The 20,135-nt window shown below is 44.6% G+C and overlaps 1 protein-coding gene across 2 annotated transcripts in view; it reads left to right on the plus strand.

Annotated features, from left to right (window-relative positions):
* LOC134352595 (synaptosomal-associated protein 25-like) overlaps positions 1–20,135 on the plus strand; it is a 79,558-nt gene that overhangs the window by 32,986 nt on the left and 26,437 nt on the right. For both annotated transcript variants that reach the window (XM_063059872.1, XM_063059871.1), the window contains exons 2-4: positions 515–653; positions 10,111–10,152; positions 15,767–15,815. In XM_063059872.1, the coding sequence (XP_062915942.1) occupies positions 582–653; positions 10,111–10,152; positions 15,767–15,815 (163 nt within the window). In that variant the 5' untranslated portion in view covers positions 515–581. The remainder of the gene's footprint in view (positions 1–514; positions 654–10,110; positions 10,153–15,766; positions 15,816–20,135) is intronic.

Here is a 20,135-nt window from a genome sequence, read left to right on the forward strand (position 1 = left end):
CTTCCTTCCCTCCCCACCCCCCACCATCTTATATGGTGCCTTCCCCCTTCCTTTCCAGTCCTGGTGAAGGGCCTCGGCCTGAAAAGTGGCCTATTTATTCATCTCCATAGATGCTGCCTGACCTGCTGATTTCCTCCAGTATTTTGTGTGTGTGTGTTGTTATGGAGAGCTATGGTACAGGTGCAGGTAGATGGGACCAGGACGCTATGGAGTAGATGGGCTGAATGACCTGTTTCTGTGTTGTAGTGCTCTATGACTCTACAGTACATAACACTATCACCTCGGGCAAACCCTCAAACGGCCACTGCCTGGACCTGTGGAAGACCACTTTACCAACTCTGGTCGTGGGAATTAATGTGTTAGACTTTTGAATTTGATGACATTATGGGAGCTCATGTATTTGTGGGGATGTCCGGGAAGTCAGCTGTTCATAATCCGAGGTATGTTGTACAGTCATCATTGTCATCATCTTGTACAGTACCTGCGCTAAATCCTGCCATCCTCTGCTTTACAGCCCCCGTGTGGCCACAAGTCCTTCAACGTGACGCGCTGCGCCATCGCAGTCAACCGCCAGGAGGACCATGGATGGAAACGTGGACATGAGGTCAGAGCTGGAGGAGATGCAGCGATGCGCTGATCAGATCACTGATGAGGTGAGTATAAATGGAGGGCAGGAGAGCGCTTCTTTGTAATTACCCTCTAGCCAGATGGAGCAAGAGGTGAAATGGAGAGCAGCAGGGTTGGTATCAACAGCTGCTGCCTGGAAAAAATAAATTGTAATGTTTATAGTCTGAAACTGAGGAACTTGGCATTGTCTCGGAGAGTTGTACAGTGCCTATCCAAAGAAAATGGGTTTCAAAAAATGTCAAATGTAAATGTATTATCACAGTACTTACAGTATATGTCACCATATACAACCTTGAGATTTATTTTCTTGTTGGTATCTCAATAATTCTATAAAATAGTAACTATAACAGAATCAATGAAAGTCCACCCCACTAGGGCTTCATTCAAAAGAGCGAATGACTGAGGAAATGGGGGATTACTCAGAGAATGGTAGCTGTGTGGAACGAGCTTCCAGCAGAAGTGGTTGAGTCAGGTTCGATGTTGTCATTTAAAGTTAAATTGGATAGATATATGGACAGGAAAGGAATGGAGGGTTATGGGCTGAGTGCAGGTCGGTGGGACTAGGTGAGAGTAAGAGTTCGGCAGGGACTAGAAGGGCCGAGTTGGCCTGTTTCCATGCTGTAAGTGATATATGGTTATATGGGAATGATGGGATTTGGGAATGGCCACTAGTTTGGGATCATGCCTGCCAAATGAATGGAGAATTTTGTGCTTGGTATTCCCAAGATGTAGAAATGAAGGATGGTGCTAGCTTGGTGCCCTGGAGGAGAGGCTGGATCATTAGGGTATTTAGAGGAGGTAGATGCATTTCTAAAAGAGAATTGTGGGGTCGGAGATTTGGCATGAAATATGAGATAGTGAATGGGTCAGATCACGTCAGAATCAGCTTTATTACGTTGAAAGATGTTGTGAAATTTGTTACTTTGTGGCAGCAGCCTTATATAATGTGCGAAAGGTTCAAAGAATCTGTGCGGTGGATACTGGTTAATTGGGGTATCGGTTAATCGGGGCAGCCGCTTCTCATTTGTGTTACGTAAACGGCAACAATGAATATCAATCGAGACAGGTTATATAAAAACAACCAAACATTTATTAAACATGGATAAACGATAAGGTAAAAAAAAACAGACGAAAACTTTAACCCGAAGTTAACCGATAATGCAGCCGTTCAACAAATCAACACTCGGCACTGGTTCTTAAAGCGTTAAATGCTAAAACAGTTCTTAAAGAGATAAAGTCAGATATAGTTCTTAAAGCGATAAATTCGAAAGTCCAACAGATCTATACGTTCAATTGGGAGAGACTTCTCTTGAGAAGGATTTCTTCACAGATGCGACTTTCCTGCTGGTTCTGTCCACAGAATCCACGTGGAGGTAAATAAACAGTTTAAAACAACTGACCTTAAATTCTTTTAGAGAGAGAGCGCAAACCGTTGCATGAACTGCTTTCTCTTTTTGGCAAGAGTTATCCTCGATGCAGGTTGCTACTCCGCCAACGAAGACTCAGTAAGGTCGATCCTTTGTTAAACTGCCAAACGATGCCAGCTCCTCTCGATCCTTTGGTCCTGTACTTTGATAAAGTCTTCACTCTCCCTTTTACTGCTGGAATTGGGTAAATCAACACATCTAGCAAAAATTTCCAGTCCAATAATATGGTAACTTGCAATAGAATGCAAAACCGTTTTAAAAATGAAACTGCGTCACAAAAACAAACACGCAACAGAAACGGAGATACAGTACATTCTACCTGGAAATCTACAAACTAGAAACCTACTGCGTCATCTGGGTCGACCCTTATATAGTCATGGTGCACATGTCATCACGTGACCTCACCGGCGGGAAAATCACATCAGGTGACCTCCAAAAGACCATTACATCATTCTCACAAAAAAAAACCCAGATCTCCTTGAGCATGTAACATTTGCGACAACTCTTAAAGAACAAAAACTAATCGAGAAAGTACCCGGGAGCCCCTTTGTTTATTTGGGACACTCTGCTGCTTAACTGGGACAGGAAACTGTTGCCAAACAGCTTCTAACTAGCGTCAGTCGCGTGCACTTGTGTGGTCGTTAGACACTACACCGTGCTTAGAGTGAACAGTTTTTAAATAAATCTGTGCATGTGTTTGTGTTCAAAAGCAGTGACTTTTGTCACTAATAGATGGTGAGAAATGAGCAGTAAGGCAATTTGGAACCGTTCTGTTGACTGTGGTTTCGAGCATTTGGACTTGGAGGTGCCAGAAACGGTGAAAGTGAAATGATTTCACTACTTCAACAAGTTAGGAACTACAAAAAATCTGAAGGTATTGACAAACATCTTGAAGGTTACAATGAAAATGAAGATTTGAAGGATGAAATCATCAAAAACATTTTATGAAGGCAGTCCATTATCTGCTCTAGGTGTCTGTGCTGAAATTGTTCATTTACAGTCAATCAAAAGAACATGGCAGCATACAGATACACAGAATGAATTCCCCTGGAGTAGTGTTCTACTTTGTTCTGTGTTTCATCTGAATACATCATTTGTTACTCAAATGGTAGTTTGTCTTTTTTTTATTTCCATGAAACTTTGGCTACTTGGGACAGTCGGTTAATTGGGCCAAAATGTACTGGTCCCAATGCGTCCCAATTAACTGGAATCCATAGTATTAAAAAGAACCAGATTGAATGGTAGGGGAATTCCGAGGGGCCTATTCCTGTTTTTTTTCTGCCCTTGGGTTTAACCAGTAAGCTTGAGAGATTGAATTTGCAGTCACTATATGGATGATGGGTGAGTTAGAGTAGGGGTACCTCTATATTGGATGGGAGTGAACTTGCTTTGTATGTTCAGACAAAAGGGTGAGAACAGTGACAACTTGAGTGCCCATGGATGATGCTAACGCATCAGGAACCTTTCAGAGGTGGAAGTAGGCGATACTGGTCGTTAAAGCAACAGTCGAGGCACTCGAGTCATAGATGAGGTGGAATTTACCTCCCTACTTACTGACTGTTACAACACTGGCGTTCAGGGCAGCAGTGAAGATCCTTCATCTCTGGCAGTGTTCATCGTGTCAGTAGCTTCCTCTCAGTTTTCTCTACTGTCAGCCATGCAAGTCCCGGGTGGAGACTCAGGAATACCGTCACACTCAGGTGTGGAAGGGTTCTTCATTGCTGCTTCCGTAACTGTTTTATTTTAGTAGTGAAGATTGTTAGCCCTGAGCTGAACCCCCGAACCTGGAGAACCGGTGGACCACTCTTACCCTTTGACCTATGTGGCATGGGTGACCCTACCAAGAGCCAAAATATAAAGCCTTGACTCCAGCCAACATAGCTCCCCAGGACAATGAGGCACGCTAGCCTCCAAGCCCATGACAAGCTTGTCGTCCTCTTGGAGGATGAGGTAAACAGTCAGAATCTTTTTCCCAGAGTTGAAACATTAAACATTATCTCGCATGAATTTAGGGTGAGAGGCGATGTGCAGTGCAAGTTTTTTTTTAAACACACAGAATGGTAGATTCCTGTAACGGGATGCCGGGGTAGTGGTGGAAGTGGATATGTTATTTCCCCCCAGGTTGGATGAGACCAGAAACAGGTCATGGGTTAAGGGTGAAAGGTAAAATATTTAAGGGGAATCTGAGGGGGATTATCTTCACTCAGACGGTGATGTGAGTGTGGAACGAGCTGCCAGCAGAAGTGGAAGATGCAGGTTCAATAGTAACGTATAAAGGAAGTTCTAATAGGTGACACTGTAATTTCCTTTGGGATCAATAAAGTATCTGTCTATCTGTCTAAATGGATGGGGTGTGGAGGGCTATATGTGGGTGTAGGTAGATGGGACTGGGTAAAAAGCCAGGCCAGCATGGAACAGATGGGCTGAATGGCCTTTGTGTTGTATTATCATGACTCTGTGATAGTAGCATTAAGGAGGCTGTTAGGTAGGGATGTGGGTAGCAGGGTGGAAATACATCTCTATCAAGGAAGATGTAAGGTGCTCCTTTCCCCTGCCAGCCTACACCCAGACCTTAGCGCACCCCGCCCCCCCCCCCCCCGATCAGGGTCACGTGAAACCATGGGAGCATGAGGGCAAGTGGTGGATGGTCATATGAGCAGCTGGTGCAGATCACAAGTCCTGGTTAGGTGACCACTGACAATGGGCAGGCAGTCTCTGAAGAGTATTGATAATGGCTGGGGTCACCCGTCTTGTAAAGACACTGCCCAGAAGAAGGCAATGGCAAACCACTTCTGTAGAAAAAATTGCCAGGAACAATCATGGTGATGGAAAGACCATGAGCACCCATGACCATGATCACGATGATGATATTAGATAGGGACGTAACTTGGGATCACGTGCAGGCGGAACGGATATAATTTAACTTTGCATCGTGTTCAGCACGGACAAGGTGGTTGGAAGGAGTGTTCCTGTTCTTTATTGTTCTAGCTGTATCAGATCTACTTTGAGGGGTTTGTGAGAGGCGTATTCAGGTCGAACAGAGGCGACTGGAATGGCCATGTATTTTCATGGGCAGGCTGTTTCCCGTGGCACTGTAGGCACTGTACGGCTGTGAGGGAGCGAAGGATGACCACACTGGCAGCAACGGCCAGTGAGCTCAATAGGCCACGGAGCTGTGAGACGGGTAGTGGTGGATACGGGCAGATGGGGGCAGGTTCGACCTTGAGAAAGGAGGAGGCCGTGGAGGTGGGAGCCGGCACGGAGGTGTAGCGTTGAATAATTAACGGTGGTTGTGAGGGTCTGAGGCCGCATAAAGCAGAGGTGACCTTCAGAATGAGCGGCCTCGACAAATGAGATACCGGTGGGGTGCAGGGTGGATTAAATCAAACCACAGATTAAAGCTTGGCAGCAGTTTTCTGGTGAACTGAATGCTGCAGTTAATTTCCAGGCAATAAAACTGGGTAATGGCGCAGAAGAAGGGATGTTCTAAGGGAGACTTTGTATGAGTGTTACCCCATGTGTTAGCCAACCTGCACTTACACTCATTAGCCAAGTTATTAGATTACTAAATAACCTAATCAAATTATCCCTGCTGCTGCAGCCCCTCACCTCAAGGTTCAATATGTCGTGTATTCAGAGATGTTCTTCAGCACACCACTGTTATAACACGTGGTTATATGAGTTACTGTCACCTTCCTGTTGGCTTGAACCAGTCTGGCCATTCTCCTCTGACCTCTCTCATTAACAAGTCGTTTTCATCCACTGAACTACCACTCACTGGAGATTTTTTATTCCTTGCCACATTCTCTGTAAACTCTAGGAACTGTTGTGTGTGGAAAACCCCAGGAGATCACTAATTTCTGAGATACTCAAACCACCCTATCTGGCACCAGCAATCATTCCACGGTTAAAGACACTTACTGCAAGTCACATTTCTTCCCCATTCTGGTCTGAACACCAACTGAACCTCTTGACCAGGTCTGCATGCTTTTATACATTGAGTTGCTGCCATATGATATTTGCATTAATGAGCAGGTGTACAAGTGTACCTAATAACGGGGCCAAGAATGTACATCAATTTAAGTTTCTGGACACTTCCACAGGTGTGTTCTGCGCTATACCAGAATATCATAGCATATAGGAGCAGAATTAGGCTATCTGGCCCATCAATTCTGCTGATCCATTTTCCTCTCAACCCCAGTCTCCTGCCTTCTCCCTGTATCCCTTCATGCCCTGACTAATCAAGAACCCATTCACTTTAAATGTACCCAATGACTTGGCTTCCACAGCTGTCTGTGGCAGTGAATTCCACAGATTCACCACCCTCTGGCTAAAGCAATTCCTCAGGGTGTCAAAGGCTACAGGGAGATGGCAGGGGAATGGGACTGAGGGAAAAGAAATCAGCCATGACAGAATGTCAGAGCAGAATTGATGGGCTGAATGGCCTAGTTCTGTTCCCGTGTCTTGTGGTCTTATTGTTAAGATGCAAACATATTAGAATGATATTTGGTCCATGTAAACTTTCCCTCTATAAACTATAGAGTGGACTTGTATAATGCATGAAATCTTCTGCAGGCTGGAATGAAACTGTATAATAGCCCAGCGTCGGAGATATGAGGGAAATTCACAGTAGCCAAAGAGGCTGGTGCAGGAGAAATCCCAGGTCCAGCAGAGCAGGAGGAGGAACTTTGTCGCAGTATTCTTGAATACACAGAATGCTGTGCAATAAAATCTATTTGCATTAGCTATTACAACATAGGAAATTAAAACAGACGGTTGCAATACTGATAGTACTAATTTCCCTAAGCCATGTTTACACTCTCTGTGCAATGTTCCATACATTAACCCCTGAGTGTGACCCACACCCCTCACCATCTGGGAGGTGGTTGTGTACGCTGTGCATCCGGCTGGGAGCACGTCCATCAGCAATGGTAAAATCCAGTTCTGACGAGGAGTCAGCATTGAAGCCTCGGCTCGGTTTCTCTCTCCTCGGACGCTGCCTGACCTGCTGAGTGTTTCCAGTATTTTCACCTTTATTTCAGATAGGTTGTTGTACTTGCCTTGCTTGATTCATTCTGCTGACGGTCACAATGTTTGCATTTATTTTCATGCAGTCGGGTTTTGTAACACTCCTTGTATATGAAATAAAATTGAACAAGTATATAATTATTCTATGAATATATAATTATGCAGTTAAAATTATGTAATTAATACACAAATCAAAGCATACACTCTGAAAATAAATATGCATGTAAGATTACATTTAATGTAGATCTCTGAATGCACACTCAGTGGCCACTTTATTAGGTACAGCTGTACATGTGCTCGTTGATGCAAATACCAGTCAGCCAATCAGCGGCAGCAACTCAATGCGTAAAAAACATTCAGACGTGGACAAGAGTTTCAGTTGTTCAAACCAAACATCAGAATGGGGAAGAAATGTCAAGTCAAGTTTATTGTCATTTAACTATGTGCATGTATACGGTTAAATGAGACAGATGTTTGTCTGGACCAGGGTTATGTAACGCACAGTAGTACACATAACACACAATAACTTGGGAAAGTGAGGATAAAATCCACAAATGAGTTACACATAAATAAACAAAGTGCATAAATTTTGTCAGGTACAGAACAGATTATCCGGTGACACTTTGACCACCATATGACAGGGAATTCAGAAGCTCAATGGCCTGAGGGAAGAAACTGTTTCCCATTCTGACTGTTCTTGTCTTTGTGCATCGGGGTCTCCTGCCTGATGGTAGAAAGTCAAAGAGGATACTGTTTGGATGGGTGGGATCCTTGATAATACTAAGGGCCCTGCGTACACAGCGCTCCTGATAAATGTCCCCAATGGGTTGTAGGGAGACCCCTATGATCCTCTCAGTCTATCTTACAGCCCTTTGTAGGGACTTCAGTCCCATACTCGACTGCTTCCATACCAGATGGAGATGCAACCTCTCCGGATGCTCTCAACAGTGCTGCTGTAAAATTTAGTTATAATGGGAGTGGGGAGCCTTGCTTGCTTCAATCTCCTTGGGAAAATGAGGGAAAGCTGTGCCTCCTTGTTCAGGGAGGTGATATTAAGGGACCAGATGAGATCATTCATGATATGAACACCAAGAACTTGGTGCACTTAACTATCTCTACGAAGGAGCCATGTATTCGCAGAATTGGGAAGAAATGCAATCTAAGTGACTTTGACCATGGAATGATTGTTGATGCCAGATGGGGTGATTTGAGTATCTCAGGAATTGCTGATCTCCTGAGATTTTTTCCAGTCACAACAGTGTCTAAAGTTTACAGAGCATTGTGCGATAAACAAGAAAACATCCAGTGAGTGGCGGTTTTGTGGGCGAAAACACCTTGTTAATGAGAGAGGTCAGAGGAGAATGGCTAGACTGGTTCAAGCGGACTGGAAGGTGACAGTAACTCAAGTAACCACACGTTACAACAGTGGTGTGCAGAAGAGCATCTCTGAATGCACAACACATCGACCCTGGAAGTGGATGGGTTACAGCAGCAGAAGGCCATGAACACACACTCAGTGGCCACTTTATTAGCTACAGGAGGTAGGTAATGAAGTGGCCACTGAGCATATGCACAATGTGCAAAGTGACTTGATTACAATGATGAACTGCTTGAGAATTCTTTAAATCTGATGTTAAAATGTATAGATTCTTGTTATCTGCAAGTATGCAGTGACAAGGTTTACCTGACCATAGGGAAGGAACAGAGTTTCATAATTCACAGGTAAACAACTTCTATTAATTGTTCTTGGGCCTTGTTAACGTTCATAACAAAACTGTGTTGACCAAGGAACCGAAGTTGCTTGAACTGGAACAAATGAGATCAGATGGGACAATTGATACCAAGGGATGATGTATTCCCACCCAGTCGTTATTGCAGCCTCAGATACCTTAGCAGTAACTTTTGAACTGATAATCTTATACTCTTGCATAGTATTGATGGATCCAAATTCTTGAGTAGCTTACTTGAAACTCTAGTTCAGATTTATTATGTGATGCCAAACCAGGTGGTGACAGAGTTTAAACATTCTAAAAGAAACGGCCTCGTCAATGTCTGTTACACCCTGAACAGAGATGTATTATACAAGTTGTCCAGAACGTTTAAAAAAAGATCTTTATTCATGGCCCGTGCTGGGTTTATTCTGAAGCTAAAGTTCCTCTTTCATGCACAACTAGTAGTTCAAATGTTGTTGAGTGATATTAGGAAAAATGTAAAATCAAGGAAGTCTGCAGATGCTGGAAAGCCAAAGCAACTCTCACAAAATGGTGGAGGAACTCAGTAGGTCAGGCCTGTACCTAATAAAGTGGCCACTGAGTATATGTTCATGGTCCATTCAGCCATGCATTTATCTGCCAAATTATTCTGTTTCTACCCTCACCATTGCGTGGCACAGGCAGCAGTCTGAAATTATTACCCTGGAGGTCCTGTTTCTCAGTTTTCTACCTAGCTCTCTAAATTCTCTCCGGGACCTCTTTGCTTTTCCTTCCTCTGTCATTAGTACCAAGACATCTGGCTGCTCTCCCTTCCCCTCCAAAATGTTGTGAACATGATACTAAATATCCCTGTCCTTGGCACTTGGGAGCCAACACCATCCGGGAGTCCTGTTCACGTCCACAGAATCTTCTGTCTGTTCCTCTGACGACTGAGTCCCCTGTCACTACCACTCCTCTCTGCTCCCTCTTTCCTTCTGAGCCACACTACCTCACTTTTTTTTAATATACAGTATTTTTGTTTTTTGCATGTGTTTTTAATCTATTCAATATATGTATACTGTAATTGATTTACTTGCTTACCTATTGTTATTTTTATTATTTCTGCTAGATTATGTATTGCATTGAACTGCTACTACTAAGTTAACAAATATCACGTCACATGCTGGTGATAATAATTCTGGTTCTGATCTCGGTGATCAGTCGGTCAGGTGATCAGTCACGTGTGCTTATGCATAAGTTAGAAGCTGTGGTAAAATGAAGTACTGGTTTGTTCTCAGAGATCTAACCCTGCCTCTCTCTCTCTCCTCTGCCCACAGTCCCTGGAAAGCACTCGCCGTATGCTTCAGCTGGTGGAGGAGGTATAGTTTCTTCATCAGCATCCTTTGTTCATCAACTTTTAATCAAATGTTCCGGGATGGTTTGGCTCCGGTTTGGAATAAACACATTCCTGTATTCCAGGCAGATGAGGTGGTACTTTTCAAACTGATGTTTGGTCTTGTTGTAACATTGCAGTTAGTTACAGAGAGATAAGGGGTGGGGGTTTGGGGAGAATGGCTGGGTCCGTACGACCCAACCTCACTGGATAGATGGGCTGGGGTGGTGGCTGGGGAGGTTGGCTGGGTCCTTGCGTCCCAAACTCACTGTTTCTGGGTTCTTCAAATACTGGGGCAAATTCATCTTCTTGCACATCATTCACATGGGACAACAACAACTGTGGCCATTTTAACTCCACTTCCCATTTCCATAGCAACATGTCTGTCTTCCACAGGGCCAAGGCTTAACTTGAATTAGAGGAACAGCGGCTCGTATTCCGCTGGGCAAGTCTCCAACCCCGTGATATGAATGTTGAATTGTCAAACTTCAGGTGACCACGTCCCCCTCTGTCCCATGGAGAGATTTAGGAAGGGAATTGCAAAGTTTGGGATGTGTATTGAGAGATACAAGAAACATAGAAACATAGAAAATAAGTGCGGGAGTAGGCCATTCGGCCCTTCGAGCCTGCACCGCCATTCAGTATGATCATGGCTGATCATCCAACTCAGAACCCTGCACCAGCCTTCCCTCCATACCCCCTGATCCCTTTAGCCACAAGGGCCATATCTAACTCCCTCTTAAATATAGCCAATGAACTGGCCTCAGCTGTTTCCTGTGGCAGAGAATTCCACAGATTCACCACTCTATGTGTGAAGGAGCTTTTCCTAATCTCGGTCCTAAAAGGCTTCCCCTTTATCCTCAAACTGTGACCCTTCGTTCTTGACTTCCCCAACATTGGGAACAATCTTCCTGCATCTAGCCTGTCCAATCCCTTTAGGATTTTATACGTTTCAATCAGATCCCCCCTCAATCTTCTAAATTCCAACGAGTATAAGCCTAGTTCATCCAGTCTTTCATCATATGAAAGTCCTGCCATCCCAGGAATCAATCTGGTGAACCTTCTTTGTACTCCCTCTATGGCAAGGATGCCTTTCCTCAGATTAGGGGACCAAAACTGCACACAGTACTCCAGGTGTGGTCTCACCAAGACTTAGTACAACTGCAGTTGTACCTCCCTGCTCCTGTACTCGAATCCTCTCGCTATAAATGCCAGCATACCATTCGCCTTTTTCACCGCCTGCTGTACCTGCATGCCCACTTTCAATGACTGGTGTATAATGACACCCAGGTCTCGTTGCACCTCCCCTTTTCCTAATCGGCCACCATTCAGATAATAATCTGTTTTCCTGTTTTTGCCACCAAAGTGGATAACTTCACATTTATCCACATTAAATTGCATCTGCCATGAATTTGCCCACTCACCTAACCTATCCAAGTCACCCTGCATCCTCTTAGCATCCTCCTCACAGCTAACACTGCCGCCCAGCTTCATGTCATCCGCAGAATTGGAGATGCTGCATTTAATTCCCTCATCCAAGTCATTAATATATATTGTAAGCAACTGGGGTCCCAGCACTGAGCCTTGCGGTACCCCACTAGTCACCGCCTGCCATTCTGAAAAGGTCCCATTTATTCCCACTCTTTGCTTCCTGTCTGCCAACCAATTCTCTATCCACATCAATACCTTATCCCCAATACCGTGTGCTTTAAGTTTGCACACTAATCTCCTGTGTGGGACCTTGTCAAAAGCCTTTTGAAAATCCAAATATACCACATCCACTGGTTCTCCCCTATCCACTCTACTAGTTACATCCTCAAAAAATTCTATGAGATTCGTCAGACATGATTTTCCTTTCACAAATCCATGCTGACTTTGTCCGATGATTTCACCGCTTTCCAAATGTGCTGTTATCACATCTTTGATAACTGACTCTAGCAGTTTCCCCACCACCGATGTTAGGCTAACCGGTCTATAATTCCCCGGTTTCTCTCTCCCTCCTTTTTTAAAAAGTGGGGTTACATTAGCCACCCTCCAATCCTCAGGAACTAGTCCGGAATCTAAAGAGTTTTGAAAAATTATCACTAATGCATCCACTATTTCTTGGGCTACTTCCTTAAGCACTCTGGGATGCAGACCATCTGGCCCTGGGGATTTATCTGTCTTTAATCCCTTCAATTTACCTAACACCACTTCCCTACTAACATGTATTTCCCTCAGTTCCTCCATCTCACTGGACCCTCTGTCCCCTACTATTTCCGGAAGATTATTTATGTCCTCCTTAGTGAAGACAGAACCAAAGTAATTATTCAATTGGTCTGCCATGTCTTTGCTCCCCATAATCAATTCACCTGTTTCTGTCTGTAGGGGACCTACATTTGTCTTAACCAATCTTTTTCTTTTCACATATCTGTAAAAGCTTTTACAAGGTTGCGGTAGCAGTGCAGGATGTCGGGAGGGGGATGAAAGGCAGGAATTCTGCACTCTCGGCAGGAAAGTACTAACAGTTGTGGGGTATGCGCTCCTTATTGGAGTTAACTACAGCCAAAAATATAAACACAGGAGATTCTGCAGATGCTGGAAATCCAGAGCAACACACAAAAAGTGCTGGAGGAACTCAGCAGGTCAGGCAGTGTCTATGGAAATGAATAAACAGTCGACATTTCTGGCTGACGCAAATATCACCTTTCCCTGCAAAATGTCTCGAAATGTACTTTTCTGATTCTGTCTTGCCCGGATCCATGGTTCTCTGAGCTGAATTTCGTCAGCAATTTGCAAAGCATGTCACGATTATGCACCCAAAAAGGGATCAATACAAAATCCACCAAGCCTAATACTACAGTGAGAAATGGCTTTGCACAGCAACAAGGTATATGCTTGCCCCGTAGTTCCTTAATTCAATGAAAACAAAACGTTTAATTGAAGCAATAACAGTGCATTTGACAGCCACTTGCCAGGAGGGGTTAGGAATTGAGGAGAAGGAACATTGAATTTATAACTTTCTTTGTGCTGAATTAATTTCCTTATCAATCTCAGCCTTCCTATTGGCACCCTGCGTGGTTACAAGCAAATGTGGGATTGAGTCTTGCTGAGAAGCAGTCATTTAAAAATGTCAGTGATATTAGTGGCTGCATCTTGTAGTGTTACAGAGAATGTAGCTGTGTTCCGATCATTGGAGTGAGACTACAGTGCTCGTGCGTTGCCTTGGAGCCCTGTCACTGCCGAACAGAGCCAAGGTGATGATGGAGCCTCGCATGCGTTACCACATTCCAGAGTTGTGCGAGTTGAGTGTGTCCCTTCAGGCTCCTGTGCCTCCTCCCCGACGATAGTAATGGGAGGGGCTCAGGGTTGTTAGTGATGCCGCGTTCTGGAGACTCCACCTCTTGAGGATGTCCTCTACGGTGGGGAGGGTTGTGCCTGTGATGAAACCGGCTGAGGCTACAGCCATCTGCAGCCCCTTGTCACCCTGTGAGTTGGAGCCTCCACACCAGTCAGGAAGCTCTATACCATAATCCATAGCATATACCGTAAAGCTTGCAAGAGTCTTTGCTGACATGACCAATCTCCTCAAACTCCCACTGAAGTACAGGTACTGCCATGCCTTCTTAATGATTGTATCAATGTGTTGAGCTCAAGACAGACCATGAGATATAGGAGCAGAATTATGCCGTTTAGCTCATCGATCTGCTTTGCCATTTCATCATGGCTGATCCATTTCCCTCTGACCCAATCTCCCTGTATCCCTTCACACCCTGACTAAGTAAGAATCTATCAACCTCTGCCTTAAATATACCCAAAGCTTTGGCCTCTGACTCCATCATTTCTTAGCACTTGGTCTGGATGCTTTAATGCCTTCATAATCCAAATGCTCACCTAGATAAGTGTGGCGAGTTTCCGCTTCCGCCAGCCACTCACACGGCCGGTTACAGATTCTAACCGCAGGAGGCACGACGCTGAAGGAACTCAGTGGGTCAGGCAGCATTTATGGATGCAAAAGTTGGATATGTTTCGGAACTGAGTGTGGCCAGAGGAAAAGAGGAGATCGCCAGTACAAACAAGTGAGGGGGAGGGCCAAGCTGGAGCTGGCAGCCAATTGTGTTAGACACGTGGGTTATGACCAAAGAAAAAAAAAAATGGCTGGAGTCGCTTAGTGCAAAGGTGTTTGCTAGGTGCGTCAAAAATCAAACTGCCAGCCACAGCTGACAAGCCCCATGTGCCTGAAGTGACTGGTTTTAAGGTGCTGGTAACCTGCCTTTGCTCCTTTTCCTGTTGGTAGAAATGGTTCCACTGGGTGTAGTAGCGAAGCCACACATGAAGGCCAGGAGCTGGACTTGGTTGTCAGAGGCTATTTGAGATGCACACCATTGGGAACATTTAATAGGTGGTGGGAACTTATCCCCACTACCACCCCCGGCTAAAACAACCTTAAGGAAATGCTGTTTTATATAATTTATGAATAATTTATGTTTTGTGTTGTCTGTACCTACGTACCTGTGTTGCTGCAGCAATAAAGGTTTCATTGTAGCTGTACCTCACCCAACGTGTGCACACAACAATAAACTCGACTTCACTTGTACAGACTTGCAGATTGTACAGGCAGAGGGCAGAGCAGAGTAGGGGCTCTCTGTGTGTATACTGTAGATGCAACCATTTTCGAAAATGAGTATGCCCTCCACTGAACAGATTGCAGGCTGTCTAACCCTGCCAACTTAGGTGATTGTAGTTGGGTCTGCAACGATAAAAAACCTGCCTTGTTGTTAATACGCTTAAACTCCTTGCACTAAGGCTGGGGCACAAAGTTAGGTAAGTGATTACTTCTCTGTGCAGAGCCTAAGCCACATGTCAGGGAAAATGAGTCCACCTCTGTCAACATCTTGATAGCTTTGAATCGGAGAGTCACCAAGTGATGATATGCACATGTGTCAAAATGGAGAGAGCCGGCCTATTGTGGAGACTAAGCTGGTAATTTGGGTGGCAGGGTGGAGATGTATCTCTACCAAATGAGGTGTAAGGCACTCTTTCCCTTCGCTAGCCTTCAGGTCACCCTTGGGCAAGGTGTAGCATCTGATCTGCTTAGTCCCCCATCAGGGTCATGTGAAGCCATGGGAGCAGGTGGTGGTTGGTCGTATGAGCAGCCGGTGCAGATCACAAGTCCTGGTTATGTGACCACTGACACCAGGCAGACAATCATGGTAATGGCTGGGCTCACCCATCTTGTAAAAAGATGCTGCCCAGGTGAAGGCAATGGCAAGCCACTTCTGTAGAACAGAACATTCATAGTCCTGGGACCACGTTCACCCACGCCATACGACCCAGCACATAACGAACAAACTTGTTAATATAAGCTCTGTGATGAAAATACAAATTGAATGTTTGTGAAGTAAACTTAATTGAACTTCATTCTTGAAACATGGGGGCATTATTTGTGTGGCTAGTGGCTACTGTGTATTATCCTTGCATGAGCCACTTGTATATTTCTCAGGAGTTTTCTGAACATGGATATAGAAGGGGTTGGATTATGAATTTGCAGTTGAGATCTAGCAATGTACCTGTTTGGTTCCCAGCCACCATAATTCTTTTTTCCTTCTCACCTCGAACAGAGCAAAGATGCGGGGATCAGGACCTTGGTCATGCTGGACGAGCAAGGAGGTGAGTGAATTTTCGGGAGCACTTGGGGTTGGAGAGGAGTTGGTGCAGCCATATTGGGAATGCTTGTTCTCTCAGAGCCTAGAGTGAAACCGCGGAGCCGTTAAGTGGGTAACTGTAAGTGGGTGTGTGTAGTGATCTGAAATGAGGGAATCGTGACCCACTTCAAAAGACCAAAGGTGATGTAGACAAGAGTTGCGGAGACATACAGTACAGGGACAAGCCACTTGGCCCAACTTGCCCATGATGGTTGTCTCGCCCAGCAAGCTAGTCCCATCTCCCTGCATTTGGTCCTGGTCCTCTAAACCCCTCCTAGCCATTATTTACCTGTCCTTGGCTTTAAAATGTTGCAAGCGTGCCTGCCTCAGTTATTAGTTCTGGCAGTTCATTTCAAATATCCTTTACAAGAAGAAGCTGCCCCTGGTGTCCTTTTTAAATCTCTCCCCTCTGATTTTGTCAATGCCCTCTTGTTGATAGCACCCCCTCCCTGGGGAAAAAGGCTGTGTGCTTTCACCCTGTCCATGCCTCTCATGATCATATACATATACCTCTCAACGGTTCATTTATTATTAAAGTATGTATCTGTATACAACTCTGAGAATTGTCTTCTCCAGATAGCCACGAAACAAAGCAAAAACATGAAAGTCACTTCTCAACCTCCTACATTCCTTAGAATAAAGTTCTAGTCTGTCCAGCCTCTTCCCATAACTCAGGCCCCCAAGATCCTGGTAAATCTTTTCTGCACACTTTCTAGTTTAATAATGTCTTTCCTATAACAGGATGACCAACAGGGTAGATACAGTAAGGGCTTTGCCCAAAGGACATAAGTAAGCAAAATGGATTCTAGACCATAAGACATAGGAGCAGAATTAGATAATTCGGCCCATCAAGTGTGTTCTGCCATTCCATTATTTGCTCTCAACCCATTCTCCTGCCTTCTGCCCATAACCTTTGCCACACTGACCAATCAAGAACCTATCAACCTCTGCCATATACCCTTATACCCAATGACTTGGACTGCACAGTCATCTGTGGCAATGAATGGCACAGAATCTCCTACTACTTGCTAAAGAAACTTTCCTTTATCTCTGTTCTAAATGGATATCCCTCTATTCTGAGGCTGTGTCCTCTGGTCCTAGATTCCTCTAATATAGGAAGCATCCTCTCCACATCCACTCTATCAGGGCCTTTCAATATTTGATAGGTTTCAATGAGATGCCCCCTCATTCTTCTAAACTCCAGCGAGTACAGGTCCAGAGCCATCAAACACTTTGTACACATTAACCCTTGCATTCCCAGGATCATTCTCATGAACCTTGTCCGGACCCTCTTCAGTGCCAGCATATCTTTTCATAGATAAGGGGCCCAAAACTCCAAGTGAGGTCTGGCTGGTGCTCGTGAAAATCTGACTGATTCATGATCACTTTTGCTGATGTCAGCTTTATGTTGCATTACAGACTGGTGAAGGCAATAGACTTAATCCCCTAAAGTTAAGCAGAGGCCTTTGTTTTAATTCCATAGTTTTATGGCCACCTTTTATGAATGTTGTCTTGTTTTTAATTCCAGTATTAGTTCAGTTTAAGTTGCCACTGTGGGATTTGAACCCATGTCACAGAATTATTCATTCCTTGAAATCCTGGTCCAGTAAGCTCTGTGCATATCCAATCTTCTTCACACGAGCTACAGAGTGTCAAAATGGGATCCCCAGCTAATCCTTCCACCCTCTACCACTTGTGCTGGCGGCATGTTTCACAATTTCACCACCCTCTGAGTGAAGAAGTTTCCCTCCATGTTCCCCTGAAGCTTTTCACCTTTCACCCTTAACCCATGACCTGTAGTTGCAGTCCCTCCTAACCTCAGTAGAAATGGCTTGCTTGCATTTAGCCTATCTGTACCCCTCATAATTTTGTATACCTCTATCAAATCTTCCCTCAATTTACTATGTTCGAGGGGGCAAGGTCCTAACATGTTCAGTCTTTCCTTATAACTCAGGTCCTCCAGTTCCAGCAACATTCTTGTAAATTTTCTCTGTACCCTTTCAATCTTATTTACATCTTCATTAGGTCTTCATTCACTTTGATAGAGACCAAAAATATGAATAGAATGTGGTGGACATGTTCAGCAGGTCAGGCAGCACCTGTGGATAGAGAAGACGAGTTAACATTTCAGGTCAAAGATGCCTCATCAGAAGTGAATCATCGTATGCCTGGTGACTGATAGGAGTAGCACCCAGCGATTTGGAAAAATCTGCCAATCCCAAGGGTGCTTATTGAAATTTAAACTCTAGTCTAGAGCAGGGATGGTGAACTTTTTTGAGAATGTGTGCTCAAATTAATCATCTTCTAAAAAAATTTCTCCTGTGTCATAGTAACTTTGAGCAGAGATTATTATTGATGAATGAATTAGTAACAATAACTATGGACTTCTTTAAGGAAAAGGCTGAGTTTTGTATGCAAACGAGGAAATCTGCAGATGCTGGAAGTTCAAGCAACACACATAAAATGCTGGTGGAACACAGCAGGCCAGGCAGCATCTCTAGGAAGAAGCAAAGTTGATTTTTCAGGTCTCAGCCTGAAACATCAACCGTGCTTCTTCCTATGAGTTTTGTATATTTGCATTAATCGTTGTTTTACTATTAATAAAAATATAACAGACAGATTAAAATGAAGGATTTCAAAATTATCGTCCAATGCCACCGTGTAAATGAAAATATAAATAAACAGCAATAAATAACGAGAGCATGAAATACAAGATAAAGAGTCCTTAAAGTACGATCATTTGTTGTGGGAACTTCTCAATAGATGAGTGTAGTTATTCTTTTTGTTCAACAGCCTGATGGTTGTGGGGTAGTAACTGTTCCTGAACTTGGTGGTGCGAGTCCTGAGGCTCTTGTACGTTTTACCTGATTGGAAGCCGTAAGAAAAGAGCATGGCCCGGGTGGTGAGGATCTTTGATGATGGATGCTGCTTTCCTATGACAGTGTTTCATGTAGATGTGCTCAATGGTTGGGAGGGCTTTACCTGTGATCTACTGGGCTGAATCCACGCCTTTTTGTAGGATTAGTCCTAATGAAGGGTCTTGGCTTGAAACATCACCTCTTTACTCCTCTCCATAGATGCTGCCTGACCTGCTGAGTTCCTCCAGCATTTTGTGTGTGTTCCTCGGAATTTCCAGCATCTGCAGAATCTCTTGTGTTGAAGGGTAACTCTCTCCCCACGGACAGTATTCAATATCACCCATGACGGCGCAGTTCAGATTGTGAGTTTAACCTGAACAATGCAAAGCCAGTTGTCCAGCACTCTGTATTTTAAACAGAAAGATGAAAGATTAACTTTATCCATCACACGTACATCAGAACATGTGTGAAATACGTTGTTTACATCAATGACCAACACAGTCTGGGGGCAGCCCACAAGTGTCACCATAGCATGCATACAGTTTACTGACGCTAACCCACATGTCTTGGTCTGTGGGGAAACCAGTACACCTCGAGGAAACCCATTCGGTCACAGGGGGAATGTACAGACTCCTTACAGGCAGTGGTGGGACCTGATCCCCGGTCACAATTGCTGGCACGGTATGAAGTGTTGTACCCAACGTTGTGCTGTCTTGTCACCTATATGGTGACTGTTTGTCCCATTGAATCGATGCCAACCCACAGTCATTCCGTCACCTGCATTTCTCCATTTCACCCTCCTGTAGCAGATCCTCTCTCACACACTCATCAGCTCCGCACTGACTCTCCTGTCACCGCCAGCCAGCTTCCCGACCCCATGTCGGTGGGGTGCAGAAGGAAACTGGAGCACTTGGGACTAAAGCAGCATAGAAACAGGCCTTTCAGCCCTTCCCCCTTCCCCCTCCTCTCTTCATCTATTCCGCACCCTGGCCTCTTACTCTCCTCCCCTTCCTCTCCCCTCCCACTGGGTCCCTTTCTCCTTTGGTCCACGCTCCTCTCCTGTCAGATTCCTTCCTCTCCAGTCCTTTGACCTTTTCAACCCAAGTAAGTGGCTTCACCTATCACCTTCTAACTACCTTCCTTCCCCTCCCCCCACCTTTTTTATTCTGGCACCATCCCCTGCCATTCCAGTCCAGATGAAGGGTCTCGGCTGTTGAATCATTTCCATAGATGCTGCCTGACCTGCTGAGTTCCTCCAGCATTTTGTGTGTGCTCCACATCCTCACGAACCCCTCCCAGATTCAACCACCTGCCTACTAAGAGCAAATTGCATTAAGCTATTGAACTGTGTGCCTTTGAGATGTGGGAGGAACTCTGAAACCCAGAGGGCAAACGTGCAAACTCTGCACAGACAAAATCGGAGGTTA

Source organism: Mobula hypostoma, chromosome 10 (genome assembly GCF_963921235.1).
Source record: "Mobula hypostoma chromosome 10, sMobHyp1.1, whole genome shotgun sequence".
NCBI lineage: Eukaryota > Metazoa > Chordata > Chondrichthyes > Myliobatiformes > Myliobatidae > Mobula > Mobula hypostoma.